This window comes from Hypomesus nipponensis, chromosome 19, assembly GCF_054491055.1.
Source record: "Hypomesus nipponensis isolate SF chromosome 19, ASM5449105v1, whole genome shotgun sequence".
NCBI classification, from domain to species: domain Eukaryota; kingdom Metazoa; phylum Chordata; class Actinopteri; order Osmeriformes; family Osmeridae; genus Hypomesus; species Hypomesus nipponensis.
The window spans coordinates 15,367,415-15,383,961 of NC_140379.1; the positions used below are offsets into that span (position 1 = coordinate 15,367,415).

Sequence of the window (16,547 nt, forward strand, 5' to 3'; positions counted from 1 at the left end):
AAACGCATGCAGCAGATAAGTAAAAATATCTCTAAAAGTAAAACAGTGATACAGGATGGTGAAACACTGTGTGTGGGGTACTAGTAATACAGACACAAGGTATGCTGACAGATTGGAGGGAGAAGTCGTTTTTGTTCCTTTTCCAAAGCCGAAAACTAATGTAAGCAATGGATAAGGCTCTGTCAATACCATCAAAGACTAGTATTGTTCGTGCACTGCAGGGAAAATCCTTATTCTGCTGCATTACAACATTAAATCTCCAAAGACCGTGATGCAAAGTGATAAGCAGCTGTCCGTACGCCAGCCTTGAACTAGCCAACTGTCTGACACCTAAACACGCTGACTTACAACCACTGGGGTTGGCTCGTTAGTCACCAGTGAATTCTTCTTCCCTGACGTTCACTCCTCAAAGCTGCGGACGGGGAGTGTGTGTGTATCTGTCCACCCCATTAGCTCAAACTAGCCGCACTAGTTTCAATTGCCTGTAAAATAAAGTTTGCTGTGTGTTCTCTCTCTGTCTGGCAGAAAAAGGAAAAACTTAAAATATCGTGTGGATAAAATGCCTGCAGTCTCTAAAGGAGATGGAATGCGTGGCCTCGCTGTTTTCATCTCTGACATTAGGAACTGTGAGTTATCCTGACTTTTCTGAACAAGACAAATTAGCAAGATAGCTAGTTTGAAGTCTAGCTAACACTAACTAGCTGTCAATAATCGTGTGAAAATCTGGCAACCAAACATAACTGTATCGCGAGCATAATCATAATCTATAGATTCCAAGTCAATTCATAGACATTATGTAGACGTTGTTACAAACGTTTAAGCCAAAAATAGCAAGCTAGCCAGCTAGGCTACAGCTAACTAGCGAGACAACAACACTACCAGTTAGCTAGACTAGTAGTAGCCTACTTGTAATTGCCTGCTAATATTACATGTACTTAACGTGGACAATTATCTAGGCATTTAGCGGCACAACAATTAGTAGACTCCAGAAAAGTGATCTGGTTGCAATCTAGAAGTGCATTTGCCAAGCTTTCTCATAGTTATTGGAAAAGCTCGCTAGCGAACTGTCTTCCTTAGCAAACAGCAAGATAGTTCGCGTTCATTCGTAGTAAAAGGGCGTGGGTCAGGAAATAGGCTCAGTAAGGTGGCTTCACACAAGCCACGTAGCGGGGCTACTTTCCAGAAAAGTATCTAGTTTGCTATCTACAATGTATTTAAGGCCATGTATACATGACCGATTGGTGTTTAGTCTGACTGGGCTTTGACAGGTCTGTCTTATTGGGTTGTGAGTTGGAAACCTTTCACCCAGAGCCACGAAAATGTGAATGTGCTCCGTGTGCAAATGAGAGTCTATTTCCAGCACTTGTATTTTCCCTGTCTTAGTCAACAGCGGGACAGTAAAGGTTACCAGCCTTTCACTGACCATAGGTCCACATTGCCCAGTACAGAACCGATGATCCTAGTTAGCTAGTTAATCAGCTGTCTGTATCTTATCATTTTCATGACTGCCCTCCTGACCTAAATAAAGAACTGTGACTTGGTTCTGGAGGACTCATCAGTTTAAGTTCACTGTGGGTGAATGCCCTTTTTATAGACTAACTAGGTCTACTTCAGGCCAAACAGTCAAGTACCAACTCACTTCTGATGCTTTGTACCAGGTAAAAGTAAAGAGGCAGAGATCAAGAGAATAAATAAAGAGCTGGCCAACATCCGGTCCAAATTTAAGGGTAAGTATAAAAAAAAATGTTTTGATTTTATACTTCATTTGATTGGATACATTTTAAGTGGCCTCATTGTATAATTATCATTCGTTGTGAGTTCAAGTTTCCCAATCACGTCATGTAACTTTTTAGATAGGTTTTAGATATTTTGATGTTAACTATTTGGCTGGAGTCATATAAGGACAGGGATAGAAAGAACTTGTGTATAAGAGAATGAGGAGGTGGTATGGAAGTAGTTAAGGGACACAGCAGGTTAGCAAGCAGGAATGCTCTCCTCTTTACCACAGCAACTTCCTGTGGATCTTACTCACTTGTTCTGCATCTCTCCATGACACACACACACACACACACACACACACACACACACACACACACACACACACGCGCACAGTCTTTATGGTGTAGCCTAATCTTCAATAAACAGTCCCTACTAATCCCAATCATGAGACAAGAGTCCCATACACAGATGTGGGGGGGATCATGATAAGTCAAGCTAGCCCTACACACATGCACACCACACACACAAACAAACACGTACACACACACACACTTACATCCCCAAAATGCTGTCTTACTTATTGTAGCTTAAAATTGTTGGCTTCCCTCACAGCAACAAAAGCTAGAGTGCTGTTATCAGTTTATTTGCTGGAGGTGCTGACTCAGCTCTGCTTTATTACCACACTGGCCCTTTGTTCCACTTTCCCATAGGCCCTTGTTCACTCTCCCCGAGACCTGACATGACTTATCTTGTCACTTCTCATCATTTCCATTTCCCATCTTCCTGTGAAGTCTGTTGAAATTGACAAAGGCTGTTCCCTAATCGTCCTCTGTGTGTGGCTGTGCCTGCTGCAGGAGACAAGGCTCTGGATGGCTACAGTAAGAAGAAGTATGTCTGCAAGCTGCTCTTCATCTTCCTCCTGGGACATGACATTGACTTCGGCCACATGGAAGCTGTTAACCTGCTCAGCTCCAACAAATACACAGAGAAGCAGATTGTGAGTTCTCTCTGTGGCCTGCAGAGGGCGATCTAGCACTATCTGTACAAATGTAGCAGTTTTCTCTCATGCTCGCCCTATCTCCTACACACATGAAACAATACAAATCAATTCAACCAACACAATGTCGTGTCACATGACCAGCTTTTGACCAATCCCCTCTTTCCCCCCAGGGCTATCTGTTCATCTCCGTGCTGGTCAACTCCAACAGCGACCTGATTAGTCTGATCAATAATGGCATCAAGAACGACCTGTCCAGCAGGAACCCCACCTTCATCAACCTGGCGCTGCACTGCATCGCCAACGTGGGCAGCAGGGAGATGGCCGAGGCCTTCGCAGCTGACATACCACGCATCCTGGTGGCTGGGTATGCAGGCCGTCTCCCGGGGGGGCGGGGCTGCCGCACGGACACGGGCGCACGCGCGCTTGTGTGTGTGTGGAGTAAGACCTGTGTTTTCTGTCTGCGTTCCAGGGACAGCATGGACAGTGTGAAACAAAGCGCCGCCCTGTGTCTCCTGCGTCTCAACAGGACGTCCCCTGACCTGGTCCCCATGGGGGAGTGGACGGCACGCGTGGTGCACCTGCTCAACGACCAGCACCTGGTAAAGAGAGAGGGGGGGTCACTGGGGCGGGTGATGGGTCGGGGATGATCCTGTGCTGATGTGGGGTGCTGACATTGCGGTGCGTTGTTTGTGAAGTGACCATGACCGTGTCCTCAGGGCGTGGTGACGGCAGCCACCAGCCTCATCACCACTCTAGCCCAGAAGAGCCCTGACGACTTCAAAACCTCGGTCTCACTGGCTGTGGCCAGGCTCAGCAGGGTAGGGCTGCGCTCGACATCCACGTGTCTGATCTATCTATATGCCTCTCTGTCTGCCTCTCTGTCTGCCTCTCTGTCTGCCTCTCTGTCTGCCTCTCTGTCTGCTTCTCTGTCTGCCTCTCTGTCTGTCTGCCTCTCTGTCTGCCTCTCTGTCTGCCTGTCTGTCTGCCTCTCTGTCTGCCTCTCTGTCTGTCTCTCTGTCTGTCTGCCTCTCTGTCTGCCTCTCTGTCTGCCTCTCTGTCTGCCTCTCTGTCTCTCTTTTAGTTGACTTGTAAACATTGCAGATTGTCTTCATGGTTCAATGTAGTCTGTCCACCATTGATTCTAACTAACATCGATGATGTTTGCAGATTGTGACCTCGGCCTCCACAGACCTGCAGGACTACACCTACTACTTTGTAGCAGCTCCCTGGCTGTCAGTCAAGCTGCTCAGACTGCTGCAGTGCTATCCACCCCCTGGTAAGGAGCCCTGGTGTGTCTGTGTGAGTGTGTGTGTTTGGGGGGGGGGGTTGCCTCCGGTGCGTTAGCCTGTGTAACCGTCTGGTGCCCACAGAGGATGGGGCGATCCGGGCGCGTCTGGTAGAGTGTCTGGAGAGCATCCTGAACAAGGCCCAGGAGCCGCCCAAGTCCAAGAAGGTGCAGCACTCCAACGCCAAGAACGCCGTGCTGTTTGAAGCCATCAGCCTCATCATCCACCACGACAGGTCTGCTCTCTCTCTCTCTCTCTCTCTCTCTCTCTCTCTCTCTCTCTCTCTCTCTCTCTCTCTCTCTCTCTCTCTCTCTCTCTCTCTCTCTCTCTCTCTCTCTCTCTCTCTCTCTCTCTCTCTCTCTCTCTCTCACTCACTCACTCACTCACTCACTCACTCACTCACTCACTCACTCACTCACTCACTCACTCACTCACTCACTCACTCACTCACTCACTCACTCACTCACTCACTCACTCACTCTCACACACACACACCCACGGCGTTCACTAATCTGTCCGTGTGTTCCCAGTGAGCCCACCCTGCTGGTGCGAGCCTGTAACCAGCTGGGTCAGTTCCTGCAGCACCGGGAGACCAACCTGCGCTACCTGGCCCTGGAGAGCATGTGCACGCTGGCCAGCTCCGAGTTCTCCCACGAGGCCGTCAAGACCCACATTGAGACGGTCATCAGCGCCCTGAAGGTAGGGCTCGCACGCCCGGCCCCCAGAGGCCCCCTCCCCCGCGCACGCCGCTCTGAGCACCCGTGTGCGCGCTGGTGCCTACGCTCATTTGTGTGTGTGTGTGTTGCAGACCGAGAGAGACGTGAGCGTGCGGCAGCGGGCCGTGGACCTGCTCTACGCCATGTGCGACCGCAGCAACTCCAAGCAGATCGTGGCGGAGATGCTGAGCTACCTGGAGACGGCCGACTACTCCATCAGGGAGGAGATCGTGAGTGTCGCCCTCCACCCCCCCCCCCCCCGCCCCACCGGCCATGCAGGAACACTTCTACCAGCTACTATGACGAGTTTGCCTTCTGTACACCAAGCCTGTATTATGTTGTTGCATTATTTGTTCTGTGCCAAACCCACGTCCTAGGATGTACTGTGTAAACCCTGTCTCGGTCCCTCCTTTGTTGACCCTACATATACATTAAATGCTTTATACAAAGCGACGTACTACAAATAGTGCATGTTAAGTTTGGGAATGGCTCAATTGAAGCTGAACGTAGTAGCAGATAATCAAGGACGAGAAAAGTACCATTAAAATGGCGTCACAGGCGTTGGTGTCGCTGGAACGGTCTGTACTTGGCCAGACACTGTACGAGACGTCCCAGCCATCTCAAGGCCAGCGTTGCGTGTGCCCGCCAGGTGCTGAAGGTGGCCATCCTGGCCGAGAAGTACGCGGTGGACTACACCTGGTACGTGGACACCATCCTGAGCCTCATCCGCATGGCCGGGGACTACGTCAGTGAGGAGGTGTGGTACCGCGTCATCCAGATCGTCATCAACCGGGACGACGTCCAGGGCTACGCCGCCAAGACCGTCTTCGAGGTGAGGGGGGCCGTGGGGGAGGGGGCCATGGGGGAGGGGGCCGTGGGGGAGGGGGCCCAGGGGGAGGAGAGGGGGCCGTGGGGGAGGGGGCCGTGGTGACGGAGAGCTGGGGAGAGGATGGAACATGATGAGATGGACGATTGATGACAATGAGATGATCTGATCTGCTGTTGTTTTGAATTGTCCTCTTGTCTTCCCCTCCACCCCCCCAGGCGCTGCAGGCTCCAGCCTGCCATGAGAACCTGGTCAAGGTTGGGGGATACATCCTAGGAGAGTTTGGCAACCTGATCGCTGGAGACGCCAGGTCCAGGTGAGGGGTCTGTGTGTGTGTCTGTGTCTCTCTGTCTGTGTGTGTGTGTGTGTCTGTCTGTGTGTGTGTTTGGGTACAGAAGGAGTTTCCGGGGCCTCTGTGTTGGGTGTGGTTCAGCCTCGTTCCTCTCCCAGTCTCTTTCTCATTTTCCCTCCCTCCCTCCCTCCCTCCCTCCCTCCCTCCCTCCCTCCCTCCCTCCCTCCCTCCCTCCCTCCCTCCCTCCCTCCCTCCCTCCCTCCCTCCCTCCCTCCCTCCCTCCCTCCCTCCCTCCCTCCCTCCCTCCCTCCCTCCCTCCCTCCCTCCCTCCCTCCCTCCCTCCCTCCCTCCCTCCCTCCCTCCCTCCCTCCCTCCCTCCCTCCCTCCCTCCCTCCCTCCCTCCCTCCCTCCCTCCCTCCCTCAGTCCTCTGGTCCAGTTCAACCTGCTCCACTCCAAGTTCCACCTGTGCTCCGTGCCCACGCGGGCCCTGCTGCTGTCGGCCTACATCAAGTTCATCAACCTGTTCCCGGAGGTGAAGGGCACCATCCAGGAGGTGCTGAAGTCCGACAGCCAGCTGCGCAACGCTGACGTGGAGCTCCAGCAGCGGGCCGTGGAGTACCTCCGACTCAGCTGCATCGCCAGCACCGACATCCTGGTCAGGCTCCGCCCTCCCGGCAGCTCTCCACGTCTGCCCCCCCCTTTTTGACAGCCCCATAACACCCCCCCCCCCCCCTTTCATCTTTGCCCCCTCCTCCCCACGCAGGCCACGGTCCTGGAGGAGATGCCCCCTTTCCCCGAGCGGGAGTCCTCCATCCTGGCCAAGCTGAAGAGGAAGAAGGGCCCCGGGGTGACCCTGCCCGACCTGGAGGACCAGCGCAAGGAGCGCGGCGCCAACGTCAACGGGGCCTCGGAGCACGGCGCGAGCAACTCCGCTGCCACGGTACAGCCGCGCCGACGCCTCGCGCTCCGATCCGGCGTGCCGCTTTGCACCAGGGCTGTCACCCACTGGTTTTGGTTTTATGGATTCTGTCGAGGATTCGAGTTCCTCGATTGAATCGAGTTCTCTTTTTAAAGAGGCCACTAAATATCCTGTCTGCCTCGCGTCTTTAACCGTCGGCTACATACTATCCACTGTGTCCTGCCCACTATCTGCTGGGCGCTATTCACTGTCTACTCTATGAACCCTTTCCTCTGTCCATCAGCCTTCTCCTCCTGAATCTGCTGCTGACCTCTTGACCGTGGCTCCAACGCCGACCAACCGGCCCCGCCCAGTCTCCTCCTCTCTCCTGCAGCCGATGCTCTCCTCCCTCTCCTCCCTCAGCCCCCTCTCCTCCCTCTCTTCTCTCTCTCCCCTCACCCCCCTCTCCTCCCTCTCTCCCCTCTCCTCCTTCGCTCACCAGGGCACGGCTGCTACCATGTCGGCCACTGCTGCTGGGCCAGTCTTCCAGGTTCTGTGTGCCACATGTGTGCCGTGTCACTGTAACCTCTACTGGTGAACTAGCACCCCTGTCGCCCTTACTAACGTGTTAACTAGTACGAGACAGTGAGGTCACTGGGACCAATGTGACCCTGCTAACGGGTACCCCTTCCTCTTAACCTGAGAAAAGAGAGCATGCTTCCCTAAAGAGTGGTTACGGTCCCGTTTGAGATGCCACAGCCACGTCCTGGCCTCACAGTCGCACGTCAGCCCGTGTTTCTACTTCCCGGTCCAGCGTGCTCACGACTCGACCTCCTCTCCCTCCCTCAGGTGTCCCCCTCCACAGACCTGCTGGGCCTGGCCAGCCCGGCGCCCTCCACCGGGGGCAGCCTGCTGGTGGACGTCTTCTCTGAGCTGCACGCCCCGGAGCAGGCCAGCGCAGAAGCCCCAGCTCCCCCCGTGGCAGACGACAACTTCTCCAGGTGAGCCAGGAGAGAAGGGAGGGGGGTCGGGTGTGGACGCGACGGCGGACCCTGAAACGACGCGACGCTGTGTGACACTGGTTTGGGTGTCTCACGTTTGTGTCTCCTCAGGTTTGTGTGCAAGAACAACGGGGTTCTGTATGAGAACCAGCTGCTGCAGATTGGCCTGAAGTCTGAATACAGACAGAACCTGGGTAGGTAGCAGGTGGACCACTGGTGCTTCCACGCCTGGTTGCTCTCTCTAGCAGTGCAACTTATACTACATTCAGTACATGCGAGTTGGACAGTGATAACAGACCAGGCTCTTCCCTTGTCTTCTCTCTCTCTCTCTCTCTCTCTCTCTCTCTCTCTCTCTCTCTCTCTCTCTCACTGACCTCTTTCCTTCTCTTGTCTCTCTTCTGTTGTCTCTCTCTCTTACCCAATACTCTCCCTTCCCTCTCCCCCCCCCCCCATCTCCTTTCCCCCCCCCCCATCTCCTTCTCTCTCCTCCTCATCTCCTCTCTTTCCCTCTGTGCTGTCTCTCCCCCAGGACGGATGTATGTGTTCTTTGGAAACAAGACGTCCACTCAGTTCCTGAACTTCTCTGCTTCTGTGTTGTGCCAGGAACCTCTGCACTCTCATATCCTCCCTGGCTGTTGACTCATGTCTAGGTGTGTGCATTCTGGGCTGTGTGTAGGTTATGCAATTGTTTGTTGTTTCAGGCCTGAAAATAGGTGTGTGTAGGGTCAGTTGTGGGTGGATTTTGGGGGAATTTTGTTGTCTTGCTACATGTACCAAGTACTTTGTGAAGTAATTGCCGAAACCAAGTCGACACCTTTTCCAGCTCTGAAAATGAAAGTTCTAAAGTAGAAAAGGCAATTAACCTTAAAGTCGGAAAATGAATCCACAAATTCTATTGTTTATGGTCTATCAAAGTCATGACTCTACAGTCATCTTGCCAGGCCTAGTAGTGTGTGTGCGTCTTTGTCTAGGTGTGTCTGGGTGTGTGTGTGCGTGTACACGTCGACAGTGTTTCCTTAACGCCCTCCGTCACAGCTGAACATCCAGGCCAAGCCTGCCGACCCCACCGTGGAGGGAGGGGCCCAGCTCCAGCAGACCCTCAACATGGAGTGTGTGTCCGACTTTGTTGATGCTCCGGTGCTCAACATCCAGTTCAGGTATCCCAACACCTCACCCTCCTTTGTGTATTGGTTCACACCATTGCCTTTTAGTGTGTGTGTGTGTGTTCTAAGTGTTTGTGTGTTCTCCTCAGGTACGGCGGAACACTCCAGAAGATGGCTGTGAAGCTCCCCATCACTCTCAACAAGTTCCTCCAGCCCACCGAGATGGTGTCACAGGACTTCTTCCAGCGTTGGAAACAACTTGGAGCGTAAGACACCTCTTCCCAGAACACCAAACTCTTTCTCGGAACTCCCAGCATACAACATTTAATCGGCAGGGTTGGCCTCTCACACGCACACATAAACACGGTGTCATTTTTGCAAATATTGGTCTTAACAGTTTGCTTTGTCACCGTAGACTGAGTCATCCTCTTAAATATGGGTGCGCGTTCAAGTCAATATTAAGAGTGTAATGTCAACACCATGTTCTTAGTCATTCGAGTGACACCCCTGGTTCTAAAGCGATAAAGCACACAAATCCTTCATCCATGATTAAGTATTTGATGTCTCTCTCCTGTCTGTCATTCCGTCTTCCCCAGCCCTCAGCAGGAGGTGCAGAAGATCTTCAAATCCAAACACTCAATGGACACAGAGGTCACCAAAGCGAAGGTGGGGTCTCCTCGGTTCAGGGTAGGTCTGCTGGTGCTGTTCCCCGGACCTGTCGTGACTGGCTGCTTGTGTGTCCTGTCCCCCAGATCATTGGGTTCGGGGCTGCCCTGCTGGACGGGGTGGATCCCAACCCCTCCAACTTTGTGGGAGCCGGAGTGATCCACACCAAGACCACGCAGGTGGGCTGCCTGCTTCGACTGGAACCCAACACACAGGCACAGGTAGGCCCACATCCTGTCCCTGAGCCCAGCCCACTGGTGTGCCATTTGTCTGTGTGTCTGTGTTACTTACCTTTCCGTGTTTAATGACTGCTCTCTCTTTCTCTCTCTCTCCCCCTCTATGTCTCTCTCTCCCTCTCTCTCCCCCCCTTCCTCTCCCCTCTCTCTCTCCCCCCCTTCCTCTCCCCCTCTACGTCTCTCTCGCTCTCTCCCTCTCTCCCCCCTTCCTCTCCCCCTCTATGTCTCTCTCTCTCTCGCTCTCTCCCTCTCTCCCCCCTTCCTCTCCCCCTCTATGTCTCTCTCTCGCTCTCTCCCTCTCTCCCCCCCTTCCTCTCCTCCTCTATGTCTCTCTCTCTCTCGCTCTCTACCTCTCTCCCACCTTTCCTCTCCCCCTCTATGTCTCTCTCTCGCTCTCTCTCTCCCTCTCTCCCCCATTCCTCTCTCCCTCTATGTCTCTCTCTCGCTCCCTCCTCAGATGTACCGTCTGACACTACGGACCAGCCGCGACACGGTGTCCCAGAGGCTGTGTGACCTGCTGTCTGAACAGTTCTGAGAGTCCCTGTGCTCCGGTCTTCACCTCCACACTCCCCACGCCCCACCCTCCCTTCCTACCTCTCCACCAGCCCTGCTCACCCCTGTCACTCCTCCTCCAACAAGCCCTAGTGAACCATTGAGTTGTTGGATGTTGGATCACAAACGAATCCAACGTGCCTCCCCCCCAGAGGTTTTCGGACTTCGTTTTCATTTGATGCAATGTACAGTGTAAATTCTTTTTTTATATTTGACATATTATAAATGTATATCAAATGGTTTTTTTTGTTTTTGTTTTTTCACTCAGCTTTACTAATATTTCCCAGCTTTGTATCCATTGTGTAGCTTGGCTGTAAACTGGTGTACAGCCAGGCTGCTGAGCAAGAGGGCTGAGTGTCGAGACAGATCACCTGTGACAGTGCTGTGGTTGGATCTTACACACTCCCTCGCAAAGCAAGCCTTATTAAAGTGATCGAACTGTATCTGCCAGGAAACTGAGAACTAAGTGGTTTAATTCTAACCACTCAACCCACCTAGTCCCCAGACCCTCCTAGTACCCCAGCCCCCAACCCTCCCTACCTCCCAGTCGCCTACATCCTGCCTTAACCAAAGTGGCCCTTGGTCCCAATGTAACAGAATGTTCCCAAATGTTTTAAGGAAACCATAATGGGAGCTAGCCTGACTGCCTTCCTATGTCTTTGGTGTCGGGTGGCATGTAGCTGGAGTATCCACAGCCGTAGGCCCCCGTTAGCCCCAGGGGAGCTCCAGAGCCTGTGAGCCCAGGGGATCTCTGTCTGGGTGTAAACTGCTAGGTCCACTAAATGCTAGCTACATCTCTACACACTGCTAGCTCCATGACTAGCCTGCCTGCTACACTGCTACAGGTGGCTAGTAACTACATCACTGCCGCACCTCTCTGTGCCTTCTAGTGGTTAAACCATATATCAACTGCTTTCAATCTTATGACAGGTTTTGCCAAATAAAGTTGATTGTGTCACTTGTCGACTGTGTTAACTGTCATGATTACCACATATCAAAGAGGTATGCTTTGAGTTATAGATTCAATGTATCATAAGGAACTATGTACACTGGCCTTAGTAGGTAATGAAAACCTTCTCTGTTGATCCTGCGTGGACTCTTTCGGCCACCTGATGGAGCTGTTTTTATACCCAGCAAGAGCAGGGTGGAAGGATTGTCTGAGAGCTGGTGCGTCATAATGCCTTCCACACCTCCACCACCACTCCTCTTCCACCACTACATATTAAGACAAATGATAGCACTCTATCACACAATATAAAAAAGATGAAAGAGTAAAAAGAACTCTACGTTTTAATGCTACTTCAATGGAAGCAATATTTACAGAGTGTGGTTGGGTGGTTGAGCTAATACCTCCTTTTAATATTGGACTGTAGAAGTGAAACCTTATTAAGATACTTTGATGGTGAGCCAGCAAACATTTTTGTATCCATCATTAATCTTTTGGTGGGTGTTTAAAGTGACCTTGCCTGCAGTCTTACAAGAGCTGGTAACATGAATGTGCCAAATAACCTTCATACGTGTTCATATGTCCCGACAAAGCACAGCCCAGGAGGGATTGAGGATGATAGACATGTGGACAGGTTGAAGGGGCTCTGTCTCCATCTCGCAATTGCTCATTCCTTCGTCTCCAGCTCCATTCTGAGGCCAGCCTCACTGGCACTAACATAAGAGGATGAGATAAGATCCAGAGTTAGACCTTTGTGGTTGTTTTCATGACCACATCTCAGTTGCCACTTATTCAGTTTTGCTTATATTTTTGGTTATACATTGCCTTTACTGGTTTAGTGAATTATTCACTATTGGCCTTCTCCAGGGAACATGTTTTTGTACATACATTATATAACAGTTTTTAATCATACATTTCATTTTAACATATGTTTGATACTGTACCACCAATCCATCACCATCAATAATATGTAACACCATGAAATAGACAATGTAGCCTCAACATTTTTCCTCCAAGGGTCCTTGAAGACTGAAATTGAGTCCCTCATCTGCATTCCACACAGCTCCTCCCCAACCGGACCTGGGTTTGAGACCACACCCCCTGTGGCTTCCATGTTCGTCAGCACCCCTCCTGTTTGTTAAACACAGCTCTGCCTGCCACACAATGCCCAGGTGCACGGCTATCAGCCTCAAATGATAGCATGACAAGCATGATAACACCTGCCACTTCTTATCTCTGCTGAGGAGGTAACCTAGGGAGACCAGAACATTACATTAATGTCATTACATAAACAAAATAATTATATTTTCAGAAGAAAGTATGTGTGCTTTAGCTTATAACGATAATACTACATGTTGATAATGACCATAGCCTTACCATTAACACTCCTTTAATTAATGGGATCTTTTACCAATATTATGAGTGAGCGTGCCAATATTTTATTAACGTGCTTGCCATTGCCACAGCTAGGCATGTTTATATTGTGTCTTTCTCCCTCCATCCCTTCATTTCATGACAAGCCCCTTGTCTTTCTGACAGTTCATCTTTCATTCAATTTCAAGAGCAAGTATTTTGTAAATTTTCTACTTCTTTCTCTCATACACTGTCAATTTAAAATGTATTTTTATGTATTTATTACTTATCATGGAGGACCTGAATGCAGGAAGAGGCTGGCAGGATCCAAATAACAAATGTCTTTAATAATCAAAATCTCTGGACTCAGAGAACTACTCACATTTATAGACAAGAAAGCCACAAGGACCTCTTTCTTTCTTTAGTCGATATTATGGCAGATTGCTACTAGCGTTGGAGAGGTGCATCCCCACCACGCACAGTCCAAGAGTGTTAGGCCAGCGTCCTACACCATCTCAAATGAAGACAACTTTACACAAATAACAAGATAATCACCTAAATCAACCTCCCCCAGTCTCCCAAGGAAGGATGACAGAGCCCTATGCACTTCCCCACCACCACCGTCCCTTCACCCAGTACAGCCCGGAGTCTCCCTGATCTCTCATTCCTATTACACAGTTTGTGCTACACCATCAAATTCCTTCAAGACATGGCTCACCATTTAACTGTCCACACAAATCACCTGAGCCATCACCCTGCCGCCCAATCACCCTCAGGGATGCGTTCAATCTTGAGTGACCAAATCTCATACGCAACCCCAACACTTCCTCTTTCTACCCAAACACATGGTTGCACTGGATAATATAGTTGACCAGTCACTTCATTATCCCGTCTCCACTGCCACTCACCTACAAGCCTCTCTCCAAGGAGAGCTTTCAACTCACCCCCACCACATCCGCAGTAGAGCATTCCAATACTGTGCCACCTTTGTACCTGCAGCAATAACATCAGCAGTTCTACTAAAAGATCTCCTCTCGAAGATTCACTTGATGGTAAACTGCCGAACACTGCCGAAGAATCTGTGCAAAACACCTCTCGAAGGGGTCGCTTTTTCACTATCCACTGCTACCGTGCCACCAATCCACATATTTCAATGGAATGAAATGACAAATACGTACATTAAAGTCTAGTATGTAGATCCCAGCTCCCTTTTAACCAACTATGGGGTCCTTGGAACAATCAGTAAAGACATTAAAATATGAATCCAATATTTGTAACATATTCTTCAACCAGATCACTCAACAACCCCACTCCTTTTATTTGTCAAACAGTCCCAAGTCCACCACCGGCTCTGGAAACAGCCAAAGAGGCACATTACTCCACACAACAGACGGACCAATATCTGAATATTTTACTCCCAGAGCATCAGCCTTAGCACCAATAGTTCACCCAAAACCTGTCCCACGAGTGGTTTCCTACTCTTTCTTTCAGTACCTCTGTAGAGGGATAACCATCCCTGTATCCCTATAAAGTAGCCCAATAAGCCAACATAAACTTGGCACAGCGTCATATGTCACAAGGCATTTCCCCTACTCTTGCTTGTAAGGCAGCCACGAGTCATCCGAAAAGCTCCTATGCATAACCGATTATGCATAATCTAATGATGCCTTTTAAAAGTGATGGTGTGGCATAGCAGTAAGCTAAACAGCCAGTCAGTGACAGACCTAATCAGTCCCCTGTATCTGTCTGCTCCTTACGCCTGACCTGACACTGCACACATGAGGCATTACCCTTTTACAATTCTCCACTCCATGGACAACATGAGCCTTCTAGGTCAGTCCCCCATCAAACCACAAACCTAAAATACTTCAACTTTGGACTGCAAAGGCGTTCCATTCCACAGATGTTTCCCTCTTCCAACACACCTGATTCAAATGAATGGGTCGTTATCAGGCTTCTGTTGAACTTGATAACCACCCATTCATTTGAATCATATGTATGGGAGCAGGTAGACATCTAAAACATGCAGGGCAGAGGTCCCTGAGGACCAGGGTTGAGAAAGGCTAGCCTGTATCATTGGTGAGGGCTACAGGTGATACCCAGATAGAGAGGAACCCAGATACACCCGTTGTGCTTCAAAAATAATCACCACTCCCTGAATGCAATAGGACAATCATCCCAAGTTTATTCATGTATGGAGAGAAGTTTCGCAGCAATGGTACGATGTACAATCTCAGACTCATCTATGTCACCATTACTTCAACACATGTCAACACATGGTCTGTCATGCAAAAATACATATCTGATGTGCAGCTAGTTTGCAAGATTTTGAGGAGGAAAGTCAAACAAAAAAAAGTATATAGAAACAGTGTCCACAAAGACTGGTCGAATGACGAGAAGGAACTTTCCCAGACATTTCCCAAAGACAATAAGCAACACAATGATAAGGTTGTGTAAAGTAAGAAATTCCCCTCTAGGTAACTGCAGCAGTCTTATCATCAGAGTCAGGTGGCTGAGCGGTTAGGGAATTGGTCTAGTAATCAGATGGTTCCTGGATTGATTCCCGGCTGTGCCAAATGACGTTGTGTCCTTGGGCAAGGCACTTCACCCTACTTGCCTCGGGGAATGTCTCTGTACTTACTGTAAGTCGCTCTGGATAAGAGCGTCTGCTAAATTACTAAATGTAAATCCACACCATTTACACACCTAATATGTAAAGTGTAGTCACAAGTAGAAATGTGAATGGTAGATAAGCCATTTTGAATCTGGATGGACCCTGAAATCTTTCCAGTAATAGTCATTAATATGGAAATGTAAGTATCACGTATGTCCAGACTTACAATAGGATTATCTTGTATTTACTATGAAACTATCGTCTCAAAGGAAAATGCAATAACATGTGTATAGATGTCATTGCATCAGTGTTTGAAAGACAGGCAATGTATGGGAGATAGGGGAAAACATGCAGAACTGGCATGAGCCAGAATCGAACCCGGGCCAATGTGTGTGGGCCTTACCCCGTATGGCATGCACCATACCCAGTGAGATCACCCCAGGATGATGTTTTACGTTTGTTTAAAATATATAGGCCTGTAGCATCGGAGAGGATGTTGCTGGAATGTTGTTGGTTCTGCTACCTTCTGAAGACATATTAGATGATACCCAATTGCTCTGAAAGGATTTGTTAAGATAAGTTCAAGACAAAATCAATGTATTTATTACACAAATATGTGGTGCAGGTGTCAGGTACGCTAAAGTTGAGTATTACAGAAGACTGGACAATGAATACAGGAAATCAAGAGAGTATATATAAAAAATGACTAAATGAAAATGTGATATCACAATATGGGAGAATACAATATGATCACTGCCTTCGCAGACACTGAAAAAGGACACAGCCAGACAGCTTTTGTTTAGGTCCTTAGATAGGGCTCCTATAAATGGCCTGTCACTCCTTTTATTTTCCTCATTCAAAGTTGCATTGCATTATACACTTTGGTAATATTGTGACCTCTGATCTACCCTAGTGTCGCAGGCATTTCCTAGCTGCAAAGACCCAACTTAAAACTGTATAATGACAGTTTATCAATTATACAAGAAACATCATTAATAGGCATATTTCTCTCCTGGACATAACCAAGGGTTATGTGCATGTGACGGGTATGTAACAGACATGGTCTTGCAAATTCCGTCAGAGTTTTCCGGACTGTGTCCATCCTTCACCGAGGATCAATCATGCCATCTTTGACTTCCCAAGCGCCACCACTACCAGCTACGCCAAAGAAAAGCTAGCTATTCAATGACGCAGGTGGCCTGTTAAATACTTGAGGAGTGAGTTTCACCAAATCACACTGGCTACATGCACATGAGCTTAATATTGCAAGATATAGATCAAACATTGTTTATTATATCCAGAACATTTCAAACAGTATAAAGGAATAAAGAAATGATA

General features: G+C 49.4%; 1 protein-coding gene across 5 annotated transcripts; it reads left to right on the plus strand.

The window, feature by feature from the left end:
- On the plus strand, window positions 1–11,259 carry LOC146247194 (AP-2 complex subunit alpha-2). 5 transcript variants are annotated; one of them, XM_084682461.1, is made up of 24 exons: window positions 1–19; window positions 526–626; window positions 1,659–1,727; window positions 2,574–2,716; window positions 2,890–3,083; window positions 3,189–3,318; window positions 3,436–3,537; window positions 3,887–3,995; window positions 4,090–4,240; window positions 4,536–4,704; window positions 4,814–4,951; window positions 5,371–5,553; window positions 5,766–5,863; window positions 6,264–6,495; window positions 6,604–6,780; window positions 7,043–7,288; window positions 7,588–7,739; window positions 7,851–7,933; window positions 8,269–8,357; window positions 8,772–8,896; window positions 8,992–9,108; window positions 9,439–9,508; window positions 9,595–9,729; window positions 10,202–11,259. In XM_084682461.1, the coding sequence occupies exons 2-24, from the start codon at window positions 560–562 to the stop codon at window positions 10,277–10,279; spliced, it is 3,057 nt and encodes a 1,018-aa protein (XP_084538587.1). In that variant the 5' UTR covers window positions 1–19; window positions 526–559; the 3' UTR covers window positions 10,280–11,259. The 5 variants fall into 5 exon arrangements, with proteins under 5 accessions (XP_084538587.1, XP_084538588.1, XP_084538586.1 ...); XM_084682462.1 differs by having other exon boundaries at window positions 6–99; XM_084682460.1 differs by lacking the exon at window positions 1–19 and adding an exon at window positions 26–160.
- The last annotated feature ends 5,288 nt before the right edge of the window (window positions 11,260–16,547 follow it).